The sequence below is a fragment of the Eucalyptus grandis genome, chromosome 2 (assembly GCF_016545825.1).
Source record: "Eucalyptus grandis isolate ANBG69807.140 chromosome 2, ASM1654582v1, whole genome shotgun sequence".
In the NCBI taxonomy this organism is placed as follows: domain Eukaryota; kingdom Viridiplantae; phylum Streptophyta; class Magnoliopsida; order Myrtales; family Myrtaceae; genus Eucalyptus; species Eucalyptus grandis.
In genome coordinates, this window is record NC_052613.1 from 43,471,649 (window position 1) to 43,490,757 (window position 19,109).

At 38.3% G+C, this 19,109-nt stretch overlaps 1 protein-coding gene across 1 annotated transcript; it reads left to right on the forward strand.

Annotated features, from left to right (window-relative positions):
- The first annotated feature begins 389 nt into the window (after positions 1 to 389).
- LOC104432995 lies at positions 390 to 2,736 on the forward strand. The gene is made up of 5 exons (XM_010045601.3): positions 390 to 559; positions 733 to 896; positions 1,001 to 1,085; positions 1,175 to 1,354; positions 1,968 to 2,736. The coding sequence occupies exons 1-5, from the start codon at positions 418 to 420 to the stop codon at positions 2,276 to 2,278; spliced, it is 882 nt and encodes a 293-aa protein (XP_010043903.1). The 5' UTR covers positions 390 to 417; the 3' UTR covers positions 2,279 to 2,736.
- Positions 2,737 to 19,109: the final 16,373 nt, after the last annotated feature.

Sequence of the window (19,109 nt, forward strand, 5' to 3'; positions counted from 1 at the left end):
GAGAAACGGTTGGTGACCATATCAGAAGGAATGCAAAAAGGAAAAGCTGAAATTTTGAATTGTGTCTCCACATTATATTGCACCCACACACACACACACACACCAGTCTTTGCTTTACATGCACCAGGCAATCATATCATAACCTTGCAATTATTTAGTCCCCCACATTACTCACTACCCCCTCCAAAAAATAAAATTTAAAACCACGATACGTACCAAAAAGTGGCCCCGCATATTTCCCGTATCCCAAGAAACGCCCACTTTCGAGCTCTTTCTCTCCTTCCCTTGCCGTTGACTGACCGATCCATCCAAAATCATGTCATCCCACTGTTTTTTCCTTGTTTTTCTTGCACCCTTGCACATAAATAGGTCATGAACAATACCCACATGACCCAAATTCACTGGTGCATCATTTAAATGGTGATTGAGTTGGACATGGGTACTAGCGACCCTCACTCTCTCTCTTACACTAGTAACACTAATTTTAATAGCCCGCACTGTTCTTCCCAAGGTTGGGATCTCCATAACCTTGGAGTTCTCAACGCAGACATGTCTTTAGGTACTCCTTTTTCTTTCCTTGTCCCTTCTTTTTCTTCGCGTTTGTTTTGGTTGCTTTCACTGTTTTTGTCTGTCGTGCGTCCTTGGGGGTTTATATGTGGTGAATTGAACTCTCCAAGTTCTCTATCATTATCTTTCATTCCTCTCATCCTGTGGAAGTAATGTTGAGTGCAGTCATGGGCAGCACTCCGCCCTACCTCTCGGACTTGGATTCGGATCACGACCTCTCCACGGGCTATCTCGAGGATGCGTTGCTCGAGTTTGGCGACCGGTCGAAGCGGCGCCGACTCTCGTTCTGCGGTGAAGACTGGACCAGAGAATTCAACGACCATGCACTGGTGAGAGGAACTTTAGCGTCCTCGAGTTAGAGTCTGAAAAATGATTGGTTCCAGTACATCCGATTAGTTACAGGCAAGGTGATTGTATGATTCATTTTGGGCAGGGCTACTGGAACTCGACTTGCAGATGGGGTGTCGACGAGAATTACAGTGGCATGAGTGAAATAACTAGTTTCACCAGATTCTCAGGTGCGAGATCGTTTTACTGCTTGGATGACGACGATTTTTTGTAGTGGTTGTTGCTGGTGATGATTTTGAATGATGATACTGTACTGTAGATGAAATGGGGAGTTCCAGGAGCAGGACAAGCGAGGAGACGAATTTTTTTCCTGAAGTCAAGACGCAAGAGGACGTCGTGTCGTCGCTGGATTCCTCCTCGCCGTTCAAAGAGTCGTCACGGACCAAGTCTGGCTCTGACAAAGAAGTCCAATTCGCTCTCGATGCCATGCCTTTAGCTGGTGCGTAAGAGTCTCTGTTTTCTCTCTCTCTCTCTCTCTCTCTCGCGACATGCTCAACCGAAAAGCACGATAATCATCTACGAGACTTTGGACAGTCAAAACTGAAATTACTCCACAAATGGATGGCACCCACTCCGGGATGATGACCTAATGCCACTTACCCCGGAGAGCGACGTTTGTCGTTTGTGACAGATTTGAATAGAAAGTACTCAGATTGAGTTTACAAATGTCGTAGTATTTATGCACTCAGATTTAGTTCATTAACTGTAGCTGGTAGGTTTAACTTTGTGACATAACAGTCATGGGTGTTTGATTATAACCTACTTATATAGAGTATCGGCTACAAATTGTCATATCACTTGATTTTTTATATTTATAGACCGATTTTATATGGTCTATAGAATTATACATTACTTGGCATGGTCCCCGTGAGGTCCCCGTGAGGTGATAAAATCTTGCTCAGCGGGCATTTGCATTTCGAGATTATAATTATTTTATTTGTTTAAAGGAAGGAGAAACATCACTCCTTTTTTTTTCTTTTTTTGGATAAAACTTTTTTTCGACCTTCAGAAAACTCAGGTACTGATTATGTTCTTCATTTTTCTGAAAAAAGAAAAAGAAATGGGTACAGGATGCAGCGGTGAGAAGAGGAGGAGGCAGGAGAGGATGGTGGTGACGAGGGTGGTGTACCCGTTCGCGGTGGTGAAGCCTGGCGGTGCCGACGGGGACGTGACGCTGAATGACATCAACGAGAGGCTGCTCATGCCGCCGACTAGGCCGGTCAGGCACCCGGTCGGGGACTTCGCTTGTCGCCCCTGCGTGTCCCCTCATGGTCCTGGCCTCTCCGGTAAAGCTGTAGTCGCTCTCACCCGACTCCACACTCAAGGACGAGGCACCATCACCATCATTCGCACCAAAGGTTGAATCGATCAATTAAAAAGAGAGTAATGTTAGTTGTCGCTACCCAAAAACAAAAGTTGGGCAAATATTTCCGTCATAGTATCAATTCTACTTTTTAAAAATTTTCAAAGATTCATTCTCCAAATTAATTTACAAAGCGATGTGCCATTTTCTTGTCGAGTGCTTGATGCGGCCTCCCGCTAGTTAGCTGCGTCGCTTTGTAAATCGATTTTGTGAATTAGTCTTTATATATCTAGCATCGATCTTTCTCTCGCCAATAGGCAACCGGGCGGGAGAGAGAGGTAAACGAGAGCATCTAAAACTTTTGGTCTGGCTTGAGTTGTGCTTGTACGGCTTGATGTAATGTATATACGACGTAATGGTGATGTAATTTTTGTTTGCTATTGTACAGTTTATTTCATGTGTGGCATTTAGTAATATTAAGCTCGGCATTAGCTGGATTGCCAGGAAGTTTATGTTCATCTCATTTGTCTCCCACACTTTTTTTTTTTTTTGCTTTATTTTTTGTTTTGCTTTAGATGGATCTATCGCATTCAATATGGACTTCATGGGTAAAAGAGAGGGAATAGAAGAATCTGAGAACTCGGAAGGTTGCGTGAAGAAGAAAAAAGATTGGAAAGAGTTAAAGAGCAAAAGAGCAAAAGATGGAAAAGCAAAAATTAGAAGATGGGGCAAAAATAAAAAGAAAAAAAGAAGTAAAAGAGAAAGAGAGGACAGTGCTTTTTGTGAATTGTAGTTCGTGCTAAAGACAATGGTTGGGAGCAAAAGGAGTGACCCACAATCTCTGTGACATATTTTACATCAAATAGAACGGTAGAATGCTCCTCTTCTCTTTAGTCATTTGATGTTCTTTACTTTACAAATTCTAGGTTAAATCTCAAAATAAAAAAAAAAAAAATCATCATGACGTAATACTTTTTGGGTCATTTTAATATCGACTCATATAGATTACGTTCTGAAACAAATGTGGACCTAAAAGTATTTGAATTTGAAACTTTTCATTATGATATCATGTAATATTATGTCAGATCATTGGTTAATTGTTTTAAGGTCTTAATTTAATAAATGCAAGTGAAATTTCGATATTTATATATCTAACAATTATCATGAGTACTAGACATGGCATGCATGCGCCTTAGGCCAAATTATTGAGCTCCAATATAGCATTTATGCGCATCCTACCATTTCTTTTGTTTGGATAAAATAGTTAGGTTGCCGGCCACCGCTAATGTAGCCGCAATTAATCAATACGTGCCTTGACCTTGAGGCACCTTGATTCGACAACTACATGGTTGTCAAAGAGACAGACCGATCCTTTCCTCTGGATTGTCTGCGAGGAATGAATTAGTGTAGAAGTTTGACTATGGCAAAGCAGATTTTCAGTTTAGAAGCTGCACAAACCATGCTTCACTTCATGCTCCGATACTTGTTAACCGTACTAAATAAAAAACGGCCGCTTTTTTAAGTAATAAATACTCAACACGTGATAATTAAGACATTTAACTATTATAATTATAATATTTCCTCTTGTCTTTCTCTAGTGTTGCACTAATCCTAAAAACCCATTATTAGCAAAGTTGTTAGATGAATAAGTGATTTAACATTTAACTATTCTAACATCTCTCCGGACGTGTATTGTTGAAAAAAAAGAAAAAGATGAAGAACAAAGGCTCTCCATTCTCTACCATTCTTAAAATTTAAGAAGCTCATCGACCTCAGGCAATCTTGATTCTGAATTTCTGAGATAGCTGGAGGTCATTCATGATCTTGTCTTCATATGCATCACCCACCGTATCTAGTATTCAACTACCCCCACCCATATAAAGAACAATAATGACGTCATTATGTATATAGTGAATACAGGGACATTCAAAGCATGCGATAATGAATGTAAAATCATTGGCCTAGTGGCCACGGGATTTGCAATTGGAGTTAGGTTAAAAATAATTTCTTGGGCACGATGTTGCCATGCGATGTCTGTCTTCTTCTTCGTAGGTCAACCCCACTTTCAACGCCCTTTGCAAATCTCAAGACAGTATCCAACACGTAGGACCCCAAGGACGACCCGTGGATCTTTCCCTTATTATTGGATTTTTCTGTGTCGAATTGTAATTTAATCTGCATTTCTTTATTGATATTATGGAACTATAGGTAAACTTGCACTTCATGCCGTTTTCCACATTCAGATTCACTTTTCTTTCCTCTCTAGGTTTTTGGAGGCTGTTTTTATTTTTTGACTGCGCTTGGAGCCCCCGCTTGCTGTTGATTTCTTATTCACGATATTCGTTTTCAATCTTGGATTTATTTCGAATTTTGTAGAACATATTTTTATTCAAATAATATGATGTCTTTTCTACTATTTTAGAACCTAACCGTTAAAGAGAGTTATTTTATTTTTTTCTTTATTTGCATCTTGTGAATATTATGTGAATTTGCTCAATTTTTTTTTTTTTTTTTGTAAAATGATTTTCTTAGCTTTCTTCTATGGGTTTAAGGGAGTGAGGACTAATACTTCTCCGCCCTTTCATATTCCATGTACTTCTTTTTAAATAGCCTGGGAGCACGATCGTAATCATCGACTATTCTAAAGAAAATTGGTACAACAACCCATACACCTAATACTTATTTAAATTCGAATGTCTTAGTATTGAAATCGAATTTGCAACTCGAAAGTATGTGATCGTTTTTACCATTTAATCAATATGAGGATAGATTACTTTTCTTTGATTTTATTTTAAAAGAGGACCTCAGAGTATGATTTATTTGTCTCTCAATCAATTTATTTATATATACGATTTCAAATTTGACATAAGTGCTGTCCTTTTGTCTATTAACATCCTCTGTCATTGACTAAAAATTTCCAATTATTTTTTTCCTTATAAGATTGCTAAATGGTGACTTCTTTTTCAAGCAAAAGAAAAAAAATTAAAAATAAGACAGGCGTGTCATAGCTGGAAGGCACGACATCATATGATACCATGTGCACCAACTTTAGTGGAAAAAATCGCAGCGATTGATGTGGATTAGTCGTTTGTCCTTTCTTTGACATGCCATTTTATATTAATTAATCGGTGCAGGTGAAGAAAACTTTTGACCTTTGTGTCTTTGATTCTTTTTTTATTGTTTCATTTTTCTCTATCATTCTTCCAAAAGGGACAAAGTCACTGACTCCGATCGATGATATGCTAAAGTCTGAATCATCGATATATCTTACTTTAGATCAAGTAATTTAAATTTATCAGATAAAATATATGTTTAATATATCAGATGGAGTTTTATTTATTTATTTAACATTTACCCACTTATTTATACTGGAGAATCTCCTTTAGCCCACAAAAAAGAGATAAAGAAAAAGAAAAAAAAAAGAACTTGGAATCTCTGTTCATTCTTGTACCTTTTAGTTTAAGCAATATCAAGAACTATGGAGAGAGTTAATCTATTCTTAGCTAATGTTAAAGTATGGAGCATAAAGAAAAGAATTTTTTTTTTCATGGAACTCTGGACACGACACTTTAAATATGCCCTTGTATATAGTCAACAATGACCAATGTCTCTTCTCCTTTTCTGACGAATTAGCCAAAAAAAAGAAGAAGTAAAATAGAGAGAGAGAGTTCATAGGTAAACGTGAGAATATAACCTTCACCTTTTGCTTTTCCATCGCCAACAATAATGGCAAGGATTTTTCTCTAATACGATCCAACTTTTGTCCAGGCATTTTATGACGTCGGAATATTGAAGCTCATGACGTTAGCCTTCGGTAAGCTATAGCAGGATGCGATTTCTCTCCGAGGCTTAGTCCTCTTCCTTATTAATCTAAGCTTGGTGCAATTAATTCAGAAGTCAGAGGATTTCCTGTTCAAAAATCAGATGTCGTGTATGTCCAAATTTCACTAGTTGTGTGCTAATAATTATGAGTTAGGGTTATTTGCATGGGGCAAATGCTTGAATTTAACCAATTTATGAAATTTGCATAATGTTTTGAGAAGTTAGCTTCTATGTCAAAGTCATTAGCGCTTGAGTTTGGGTCCATTGAGGCCGAGTCCAAGTCTACAAAAGCTGAGCCAAGAGTTATCTCAGAGTCATTAGCACTTGGCTCAGGCCCATTGAGGGTGAATCCGTGTAACATACTCGATTTTGACCCTTACTGTGGCCTCGACTAGTAGGCCAAGGATTGGTACACCAAAGGAGGAATTAGGTCATGAGTTGACCTGAAGGTCGATCATGAGCCAATTAGCCCGTTCGGGATAGGCGACCTAGAGGATCGGTTGTACCCGGATAGAGTGTTCGACCATGAAAAGGTTATTTGACCATAAGAATCGGTCATGGGATGATCACATATTATTACGGATCGGCGGATGATCATGGTTCGATTTCGCTTAGTCATTGTACTGATCACGGGTGATTCTGCCCAATCATTGTACCGGTCATGGATGACTATGGATCGACCCAATTCGATTATGAGTTAAGGTGGATTGATTGATCCCACACAATTACATGACAACTGATAGTCAATCATGGATCGAATAAATTCACCTTGGTACAGTTTTGGACTGACCATGACTTGTGGTGTAGGGTCGAGGATTGGTCCAAGAACTAGCTACAGGACTAATCATAAGACTGGCCAGCAGACCGACTAAAGGACCACCCGATTGGCCCAAGGCTTGACCCTTGGACCAAGTTGAGAACCCTTTACGCGATAAAGAAGAAGTCCAAACATGGTTTCGCCAGCTAAGCCCGGTTGCGCCGCGTTCATTAGGCATGAACCTCGGGCCAAATAAGGTAGTTGGTCACAGTCAAACTCAATTAATCTTTACCCAATGAGATGGCCTTCAAACTTATATATTTCCTTTAGTGCATTTAATGCTTAATGACTAAGTAGGGCACTTAGCACAATTAATCTTGCCTTTGGAGAGGTAATCATGAAATTTTGGATGGTTGTACAATAAGAAAGGGTGAGTCATAAGCTTATTAATGAAAGGAGGGGTGACTCATGATCTAAGGGAATAATGACAAGTGATCTTGCAAACCAAAGTAGGGCACCACCTCTCCTTCATAGACTTGCCACTTTACTCTCCTAAGTTTTGACTTCCCATTCTTTTGAAACTATTGGACCTTTCCCGCTTTCCAATTTTATAGAGCTCATTGTGGTTTGAATTTGGAGAAACTTCCTTCATGAAATTGTTAAAAACATCTTGACCTACAACATACTTAAATTTCACATTTTTCTAAGGTGAAATGGTTGGGACGAGGTCCAATTATTTATCGTCTGAAACCTGCTCGTGTATAGTAAAAATAGTGACTAGATTGCCTTATCGAATTTTTTTATAAAATTTTACCTTTTGAATTTAGGAATACTTTCTTCACCAAAGTTTCAAAGGACATGTCAACAACAAACAAAATTACAAAGAATTTTGTAAAGATTTGGATTTTAAAATGAGTCGCTCTTTGTGGTCATTAGATTTGCTCCATGGGCAAATTGTTGGATTGTGTTCAGTGAATTGTTTCTCTTTCCGCAGCATGAATTGGACTTAACTTCATTCATGAAAAATATTATTTAAGCTCTTATCTATAACATATTAAAATTCATAATTTTCGATCCCATTTGATAGGGTAATGACATTTATTTCGAAAGTTATTCGAAACTGTTTTCACCTTGGAATGGAGAGCCTCATGCCCCAAACTTGGAGGGGAAGGGACTGCATGCCCAACTTGAGAAGTAAGCCCATTTAGAGTTTTCTTAGATTAGGATAAGGATGCATTAAATACCCTATGGACTCTAGTTCTTCAATGCCAAGTTGAGGTGTCCCTAATGACTTAGAACTAATCATTTCCTAGGATGAGACTAGAAGACTAAATTGCCTTGCATTTAATGTCCTCCTCAAATGGTTCTTGACTTGGATAATTAGAAACCTTTAGAAGATTTTATAGCCTTGCCACCTTACTTCTTAGGCATTCCACCTAAGCTCTTGGCATTAAAAACTTTATTAAGACACTTTTGGAGGGTGTTTTATAAATAGAGGAAAATTCATTTTTTTGCATACCCAAAAGCCCTCTTCCTCTCTTCCTCTTCTCCCTAGGCCGAGCATACCAACCCCTCTCTCTAGTTCGGCTCTCTCTCTAGGCATACTTACCCCCATTCGTCGCCGGTCCAGAAAGTAGTAAGTAGACCTACTAACTTTCAGTTAGGGCATTGTGATATGCTAGTTCAAGTGTGTAGCAAGTTTATGTTTGAATTGTTTGGAACATTATTCTTACTTGATTGAGGTTCAGTTTATGCTTGATTGAGTTGGTCTTGACTTTATATCCTTATTTGTGTTGGGTCTTTGCTTGTTAGGCCTTGGCTCGTGCTTGGGTTTGAGTACTTTGAAAGAAGCCTGATTCATGTGATTATTTAAACTTTTTTGGTCTTGTTTTGGTCTAAATCAATTTGAAAGGTGTTTTTGGTAAAAGTTTACTACTTCCTTGCAAAACCCTTTCGAGCAACTTTTACAAGTGCATGTACTAGTTCACCTCCCGAGCTCCGAAAAAGGGTTTCGACGACCTTGAACAAACGTGAGATGGCATCAGATTGGTCATCTTTTGGTCTCGGTGCGATATTGAGGCACATTGTTCTTGAAACAAGTTTGGTTCTCGATTGGTGCGTCAAAGGTATCAAATCAAGCCGCAATCTTCAATGACTCGGATTCAGTAAATCATTTCACACACTTACGCATGGCACATCTTTGAGCCTTGAACTAAATGTGAAGATAAGAATCGAATTATGTTACTTGATGTATGGTTACATAAGAAACTAAATGCTAGCGGTCGATCGATGGATTTTAGTGACGTTGCTTGATTAAGTTTGGATGTCCGACGGACTCATTGTCGGAGGATAGCCGTCTCTCTTGGATTAGGGGACATTGCCCAATGGACTTTGGATGTCCAATGGATTTCGGATGCCCAGTGGATTCTGAAAGAGTCAATGGATTTTAGGTATTTATAAATGAATCTTGTATGCTTGAGTTCCTTATTTTATGAAATGGATTTTTGACTATGCTTGCATATTGTGTTTGAGAATTACCCATATTTCTAACTAAGATGTGGCTTTTGTTTTGCTACCAATTTGCCATCGATATGCTTGTGAAAGGCGAGGTATCATCCTACCTAGAAATTAGTTGGTTTACTTACTGAATTATACTAACGTGTTGTCTTTTTTTAGAATTGTAAGATGGCCACATTGCTCACGAGGTTTAGCGTCTCCACAAAGATGATTGTGTCGCAGACATTGCTCTACTTTGCTAGTATAGATAAATACTATCGGATAATCATTACGACCGTTTGGGTGGATGAAAGGCTAGATAACCTTATTCCCCACAAGTACCGAGCCTAGTACGAGAATTTCGATGGGGATTTTATTGGTCCACTCCGTGGCTTCGATGGACCACCAGGGCTAGACAATGACACTCCACTCGATGGTGCCATAGAGGACTACTAGATAGCCTATCCTTGTAGGGGTATCATTTTGTTTAGGATCTCGTTAAAGGAGATAAGGTTACTTGAAGTTGATGTACTTTTTGGAATGGACTATTTGTTCTTATAGAGTGTAGAATGTGGGACCTTCCCCACGGTTCACTTAATATCTATATAGATGAGTTTGTATTAGTCTAATGAATGAAAATGACTGATGATTTATTAGATACATGTTTGAATCCTTGAATGGTAGTGGGTGTTAATGTACTTTTAATTGAATTATGGAATTGCTGCATTATGATTTGAATGTGTGATTGAGAATGCCGTCAATCCTTGGGATGATGATGCCTCGGGTTGTAGTAGGGATGCCTGAAGGAGTAACTGGGTTCCTCCAGATACTTGGGGGTGTAACACGGGTCCCCTAGATGCCTCGCGATGCCAGATGGGTGCGAGATGCCCGAGGGGTAACGGGGTTCCCCGGAAGATGATGGCGGCATGAAATTATATTGATTGTAACTTTAGTATTCCTGAATTGAACTATTGGTTAATTGCTAGGAAAAATTATTACTTATATTGATCAACCGTGTATTTTGAAAAGGTTCTCAAGTAAGCTGTGGTGTATGTGATTTACGAAACTTTCTATTGAGACTTTCTTTATCATATGGTGATCGGTTTGTGTGGTTGTGACTCACTAGTTGTTGACTTCATTTTTTCAGATCATTAGATTGTCGATCCCACTTGCTTCCCCAATGATTCACTACGGGGTGCCAGTGAACTTCACTTGGGAAGAGGTAGGAGGGGACAAGATTTTGGAGCTCGGAAGATTTTGATGACATCATGGCAACTTTTAGGCGACGCTTGTACAGTTAGGTGGGAGGAGTGATCGACCTAGAGTCTAGTATATTGAGTCTAGTGCTGACCTTTTGTACTTCCCCGTTGCACCCCACTTGTCATCTGATGTACGTGTATGAATAAATAAGAAATGAAGTTGTCCCATTTACACAAAATCACGTGTACCTTGGAATTTTCTATTGTCCCTTACGCTTCCGCATTCTTAAGAAAAATTAAAATGGAGAAGATATTGACGATAGTAGTTCTACAATAGCCGTGACGTGCTGGGGTCGTCATACATGCCCAGGTGCCTCTTGTGCCCAAGTCACTAGCATCCAAGTTTGAGTCCACATAGGCCAAACCAGGACCACGGTTTAGCATCCGATCGCGGGTCCATTGAGATTAGTCCCAACTTTTCAAAGGTCGGGCTTAAGACCTTGATGCTTATGCTTGGATCCCCAACTGCCATGCTTGAGTATCCAATTCTGGTGCTCAAGTCACCGGCACTTGAGCTCATGTCTATCAAGGCCGGGCTTTGGACATTTCCAAGTCCCCAACCATCATGCCCAAGTATTTGGCTCCCGTGTCCAAGTCATTAATGCTCAAGTCTAGGACCATTACGATTGAGCCCGAGACTCCCACACCCATGCTGTGTTCCCTGCAAACATGCCTTGATACCCTCCACCCCTGTCAAGTCCTCGACACCCAAGCTTAGGACTCTATTTTGATGTTCAAGTCTTGGGCTGAGTCCATAGAGGCTAGGCTCGAGATTTTGGTGCTCTTGCCTGAGTCCCTCACAACCATCTTTGGGTACTCAACTCTTGTGCCCAAGCCATCGATGCATAGACTTGAGTCCATCGAGGTTGGACATGGGTCCACGAAAGCCACGTTTGAGACCTTGGTGCCCATGACTAGGTCTCGGATGGCCATGCTCAAGTACTTGCTTATTGCACTCAAGTTATTGGTGCATAAGGTTGGGCGACATAGGCTGGGCTCGAGGCCCTAGTACCTATGCCTAGGTCTCTAACAACATATCCGGTAGGGCTCTCATGCCCAATTCACTAACACTTGGGTTTAATTGGATTTTGGCAGCTGAACTCGAGTTTCTTGAGGCCGAGACTAATATCACGATGCTTTTGCTTGGGACCTTAATTGTTGTGCCCAAGTCATTGTTGCCCAAGGCCATGTCCATAGAGGGTAGGCCTATGACCCTGGTGCTCGTGCTAGAATCCTTAGCGGCCATGCTTGGGACCTTGATGCCCATACTCATGTCACTAGCAGCCATTCCAAGGTCCTAGTTGCCTATGCTTGGTAGCTAGCTTCCAGGCCCAAGTTAGTGGCTCTAGGGTCCAGGTCTTTAATGGCTGGCTTGGATCCACAAAAGTTAGGCCCAACTCCCTTGAGATCAGGCTCAAGACCTCGATGCTTGTGCTCTAATCCCTGGCGGTTGTGCTTGGTGAGCCTGCTCAAGCACCTAAGTTACTAACATTTAGGCCCGAGTCCATCGAGGCCAAGCCTAGGTTTCCGATGCCCATGCTTAGATTCTAGGTAGCTTGGCCCCAGAAACCTTGAGACCTCGACTAGTAGGTATCCTTTACATCATACAAGCAATGCATGCCGTTTTAGGAAAATAAAATGAAGTTTTGTTTTTTCAAACGACGGAAAATAATTTACAGTTCATTCTCAGATTTCGGCCAAGCATTGGAAAGTACTCGCCATTTTCCAGGATATAATGACTTATAGAATTTTTTTTCCAAGAAATGTTGAAGTTTCTGCGAAACTAATACTCCTAAGAAGATCAAATTGTTGCGACGGACAAAATCCGTTCCCTGAAAGGACGAATTTCATCTCCACGACACTTCGATTCTGATATCTGGAACGGTCTGCATGTTTCCCGTCTAAATACAAATACCGGACACTCGAAGAGCACTCTTTATTCGCATACATTGATTTTCTTCTATTTTTGAGTTATTTCTTGCATATAGGACAATCTATTCGAGCAAGTGCGAATACGTTTTCACTAGCAAAAAACTAGAAAGAATTGAAACCATCACCATCATTTTGGGCTTAAACCTGCTTTCGAGCCCAAGAGCAATGAGGATTGCTATATGAGCCACGAGGGATATCCACAGGCTTTGGTCCGCCTTCTTCTCCACCAATATCGTACTTTTTTACTCAAGTGGTTGAAAACAAGGTCCGTTTGATTGGTCCGTATGAAATAATTAGAACGTATTGAAAAAGGAGTGAGAATAAATGGTGATAACCAGATTGAATAAATAAGATTTGAATTATCATGTTTGGTAACACCTTGGAATTGTTTTTTATTATTATTGTATATAATTGAAATTTAGCATCACAATGAATAGATTAATAGAAATCCATTTCAGAAGTTGCTGAAGGAAAGAAAGCGAAATATAAGGAACGAGATAAATATCATGCAATATTTTCAATTTTTTTTTTTGTATTAAATGTTTCTCAATTTATAAGTGAACTTAATCTTGAGGGGTCCTATGGTCGTAGACTTCCAAAATAATTCTACTTTTCCCTAAGTGGTTGTCACTTCGAGGGTCCTGCCGTCGGAGGTGAAATTCACTAGTAGCCACTTAATTTTGGGCGATTTAACAATTTAATTTTACCTTTCCTTAAGTTGTTGTCACTTCGAGGGTTCTATCGTCAGAAGTGAAATTCGCTAGTAGCCATTTAATTTTGGGCGAGTTTACAATATAGTTCTAGCTTTCCTGAGAGGTTGTCACTTTGAGAGTCTTACGTCGGAGGCGAAATTCGCTGATAGTCACTTAATTTGGGGGATTTTACAATTAGGTAAGCAAACTCGATTAGTCATCAATGATCTCAACTTTTAATTTCCGAAATGTCGCACGTTGACCAGAATCTATTCATTTTTTGTTTTTTCTGGCGAACTACCAATGGGACGACACGAAAATGGAATTAGCTATTTTTCTTGTCTAGACTAAACACGTAGAAGCTATTATGGCTATGTCCAGTTATGGCAATAATAGATATTTCCTATAGTATCAATCATTGACCTCTTCTTTTTTTCCCCAAAAATGACAATAATAATCTGAATTTTCCTTTTTCGTGTTTCCCCAACACAAGATTTTTATCCGTTGACCTCCAGCTGTTGGAGAATTAGAGTTGGCTTGTTGGAATATTATACAACAAAGACACGTTAAAAAGTACACGCGGTCGTAGGGTCAATTGTTCGGCATTGAAATAGTCTCTTTTCTTCCTTGACAATGATACTATTGGGTGTTTAATGAATGGGTCCGGTGGTGCTCGTAAGTCAAGCCTCGTGCTTCATCAATTAGAAACGATTAATCCTCCAATGTATCAAGGCACCTTCGTTAGTAACCAGACAATACGAGCCCAAAACGTAATTTCTTTGTTGTTAATCGCGGTCACGACATTTGAAGGTAGATATAACGTGAATTAAAAACAACTAATGGCATTAAGTATCAAGTCGTTTGATACGGTTCGTCTGCTACGATTCTACTTCAGCAGAAACATAACAAAGAGTAACAGGGAATACTAATAATGATGATAATAACAGCATTGTTAATTTCCTGCCAGTGTCCCTGTGGAATCAAGTGATCGAGAGGATCATTTGCTGTCAAAGTATAGCATTGAGTGTAGGAGTGATTTGAAGTGCAAAGTTAAACTCCCTTTGTCTTTATTATGTTCTTATTGTAAAAAATAATGCGGAAATTAATAAATTTTATAATTATGCACAATGCAAGAAGGAGAAAATCACCCAAAAAAAATACATGATTCCATGCGAGTATGGGTACCTACTGTTAGGAATGCGAATATATGAAGAGAAAAAATAGAGAAGAAAACAAGCGAGAAATTTTATGTGAAAAATCCTTCTAAAATCAGGAAAAAAGGAAAAATCACAGTGTCGCACTAGGCAATCTTCCGCTTGTCAATATCGGTATTACAAGCATTAGAGTTCCAAGCTTCAGCGTTATAGTTATAAAAGATATTACCTTATATGGCAAGAGTCTATAGTAGCAATAAAAGGCTTATTGATTGCTTTAACATTATATGATTTTTAATTGCCTAAAATAAAATGTTTCTACAGTTGAACATTATTTTTCTTTATCAGACTCCACAACTCTATCAATCTCCCACTTGGAGGCTGATCTTCAAAAAAAAAAAAAAAAAAAAACAATAATCTTTCATAGTCTTCACCTTTGTAGTCTAAATTGTCCTAGTGTGGCGACCCCCTTCATCACTTGCCATGGAGCCCAATTGAGGCAATGCAAAGCCTCAGTTTCTCAGTGGTGACAACATTCATTAACATATCTACTAGGTTTTTTGCACTAAGAATTTTCTTTAATGACAATGTCCCATCATCTATCAACTACTGACGAATTTGATGATACTTTTATTTAATGTGTTTAGTTCTCAAATGAAATGTCGGATTCTTTGCAAGACAAATAACACTTCGACTATCACTAAAAATAATATCGTTATCCTACTCTTTGCCTATCTTCTTTAGAAAATTTTTCAACCAAATCATCTCCTTACCAGCTTCAAATATAGCAACATACTCTACTTTAGTGGTTGAGAGAGACACACATGTCTGAAGTCTAGATATCCAACTAATTGTAATGCTACCCAAGGTAAAAACATAACTCGAGGTGCTCTTTCTATTGTCCATGTCAACACCAAGATCTATATTAATAAAGTATTGTAAAGTTACACCGTTTTTTCATAAAACATAATGACATACCTGAGAGGCAGACATACTCGAAGTGCCTCTTAGGTATCTCAATAACCACTTTATATCTTCCAAATACTTTATTCCTGGATATGCCATGTATCTTCTCACAACTCTCATTGTATGAGCTATGTTTGGTCGAGTACATACCATAAATACGTTAAACTGTCACTAGCTGATGTATAAGGCACCTTAGTCATATACTCTTGCTCTTCATCCGTCTTCGATGACTGCTTTTTTGAGAGCTCGAAATGACTTACTAAATGTGTACTTTTGAGCTTTGCATTCTAAACTCCGAATTTGTCTAACATCTTTTCAATGTACTTTTCTTGAGATAATTTTAGAATTCCTTTGGGTGTATCCCATGTGATCCTCATCCCAAGAATTTGATTTGCTATGCCTAAATCCTTCATCTCAAACTCTTTTGACAATTGCAACTTTAGTACACTAGTCTTCCTCATGCTAGATCCTGCAATGAACATATCATTTACATACAACGGAAAATAATATAGTAGTCATCAATTTTTTTGAAGTAACAACATGATCCATATCACTTCTTGTGAACCCGTTACCACATATAAAAGTGTCAAAGTTCTTGTACCACTTATAGGAGCCTATTTCAAGCCATACAGACTTTTCTTCAATTTGCATACATAATTTTTCAGTCTTAACATCTAATTGCTCCAATGTTAATTCTCAGCGGCAACAATACTCCATACTTGTCTGATAGTAGTCAATTTCACAATTGGAGAAAAAATCTCTGAGCAATTAATTCATTCCTTTTGCTGAAACCCTTTTACTATTAACCTTACTTTGTACCTTTTGTTGCCATCGGGTTCTTCTTTAACATGATACAACTACTTGTTCTGCAACGCTTTCTTCCCATCTAGCAATTGAGTTAACACTAAAGTTTTGTTTTTCTTGGGCAAATTTAACTCATCATGCATTGCTATCTCCCACTTAACAAATCTTTAACCCGCACTGCTTCTGAAAATTTTTCTAATTCACTTTTTTAGTCAAAAGCAAATAATGCAATGATAGAGAATAATATCTTTGTATGGATTAGGTGTTCTACTAGATCTTCTCAAAGTGGGTTCAAGTGTATGTAATTCTTGTTTTGGTCTTTGATCATAATTGATAGCAACAGTTTCAAGAATTTCAACTAGATTACTCTTAGAAACCTTCTCTAATTTAATCTATCTATTCTCCACCGTTTGTTTCTTCACATTAGATTCTATTACAGATTTGTCCTTATACAACATGTTTTCATTGAATGTAACATCGTCAGTTTTTATTATTTTTCTATTTTGTTCAACCTAAAATCAATAACCAAAATAATTAGAACCATATCCAATGAAACACAACCAAAAACACCTTCTTTTAACTTTTTAACAACTTAAAATCATTGAAGCTCATCATTTATTTTCATAATCGGCCCGCATTAAAGCTCGACGAAACCGAGAAGAAGTCCATCCCGGAAGTTGGAAAGACACCTTGCCACACGTTATGCCAGAAACTTTATTTCTTTAGTTTTAATGTTCTGTCTTTATTTCTCCTAGTTTCAATTTATTTCTTTCTTTCCACTCAATTGAAGCAAGTATCGTGAACCTTGTAGAGTTTCTTCTAACAACTTAAAATCAGGTGGAATTGAAGGCCCTTTGTTAATCAAATATGCTGCTGTGTTAATTACATTCACCTAAAATGTCTTGGGTAATCCTGCATGTAACCTCATACTTCTTGCACGCTCATTTAGAGTTCTATTCATCCTTTTAGCAACTCTGTTTTGCTGCAATCTATTGGGAAAAGTTCTTGTCATTCTGATTCCGTTCTCTACATAAAATAGCTTAAACTCATTGCTATCATACTCACCACCATTATCGAACCTTAAACATTTAATCTTCAAGCCAGTTTCATTCTCCACTTCAGCTTTCCATCTCTTAAAAGTAGCAAACACGTCAGATTTATTTTTCAAATAATAAACTCATACCTTATTAGTGGAATTGTCAATGAACATGACATAATAGCGTGAGCCTCCAAGGGAATTCATAGGAGCTGATCCTCATACATTTGTATGCACCAACTCTAATTTTCCCTTTTTTGGTTCTCTCCCACTCTTCAAAAAATTGACATGTTTCTGTTTGCTTAGAACACAATCTTCACATAGACTAATATCTATGGACTTCAAATTAGATAGTTTTCCCTTAGATGCTAATAATTTATCCCCTTTTTCACTTATGTGTCCAAGCCTGTAGCACCATATTTTGGAATCAGCTTCCAACTCAGCAATTGCTACGATTCTCTATTGCCTTTAGTTATGTGGACATTCATGACTCTGTTCTCCGTGCTACAACCAAAGCACCTTTAACTATTTTCCGAGAGCCATCCCCAAAAATAGTTTTATATCCCATGCTGTCTAATTAACTTATAGAGATTAGATTTCTCATAAGTCCTGGAATATATTTAACATCATGCAACTTCCATTGATATCCGTTAGTAGATTTTATATAACCCTTTCCCAAAATATCCAAAGGTTCATCATTGGCAAGATAAACCTTTCAAAAATTTTAACAATAAAATTGTGCATTAATTCTTTGCACGAAGTAGAGTGAAATGACGCACTTGAGTTAAGAATCCAAGACTCAACTGAATTGTTAATACTCAAAATTAAAGCATCACTATCACGCATCTCTTCAAGAGTTGCATTCATAGATTTTTCTTCCTCTTAATTTTAGTCTCGACATTGAAGTTTCTTCCTTGAGGCTCTATAATCTCATTTTAGATGGCATTTCTTTTTGCAATTTCAAGAAATTATTTCTTCACGAGGTCTTGATTTACTTCTTCCTCTGGACTTTGATCTACCACGATACTGGTTCCACCCTCATTGATTGCTTCTTCCTCCACCTTCAGTATTTAAGGTAGCACTCAAAATTCACCCAATTCTCTTATGCAAATATCTTTGCTAAGAATCAAATCCCAGATTGCTTGAAACTTCAACTTTTTCTTTCCAGACAAACTACTCACTACAGTTACAGTTGCACTCCAACTTTCAGGTAGAGAAGATAATAAAATTAAATCCTTTATCTTGTTATTGAATTTGATATCCACTGAACTCAATTGAATTGTGATCACATTGAATTCGTTGATGTGATTTGTAATGGAAGCACCATCGTCCATTTTCAGATTAAAAAGATGACGAATCAAATATACATTGTTTAATGCAGAAGGCTTCTTGTACATATTGGACAACACCGCCATCAAATCCATTGTTGTCTCCTCATTGGCAATGTTGAAAGTTACATTCCATGCCAATGTGAGACGAATCAAACCTAGAATTTGTCGATCTAACAATTCCCACTCTTCTTGATTCATAGAATCTAGTTTCTCTCTAGACAGAGGCTGATGCAAGTTCTTCCGTTACTGCATATTCTCAATCTACATATTCTAGAAACCAAAGTCCTTGCCATCAAATCGATCAATCTTCACATTCCCTTCGTCCATATTTGCTCCCACTATTTCACCAAAACCATGCTCTAATACTAGTTGTTAGGAACGCGAATATATGAAGAGAAAAAATACAAAGAACACAAACAATAATTTTTACGTGGAAAGCCCTTCTAAAACCAGGAAAACGGAAAAATCACAGTGTCGCACTAGGCAATCTTCCACTATTGGTATCAATAGTACAAGCTCTATGGTTACAAGCTTCAGAGTTACAACTATAAAACTTATTGTCCTATATATAGCAAGACTGTAGGGCACACATATCATTAATATGAAAATTATATTTTTGACATTAATAGGATTGGTAACTGC

What these genes read in the sequence shown, in the direction of transcription:
- LOC104432995 (XM_010045601.3), top strand. Translation starts at nt 418, where the DNA reads ATGGTGATTGAGTTGGACATGGGTACTAGCGACCCTCACTCTCTCTCT. An exon ending in TAGTTTCACCAGATTCTCAG is followed by an intron (nt 1,086 to 1,174) that starts GTGCGAGATCGT and finishes ACTGTACTGTAG; the next exon opens with ATGAAATGGGGAGTTCCAGG. An exon ending in CGATGCCATGCCTTTAGCTG is followed by an intron (nt 1,355 to 1,967) that starts GTGCGTAAGAGT and finishes TTCTGAAAAAAG; the next exon opens with AAAAAGAAATGGGTACAGGA.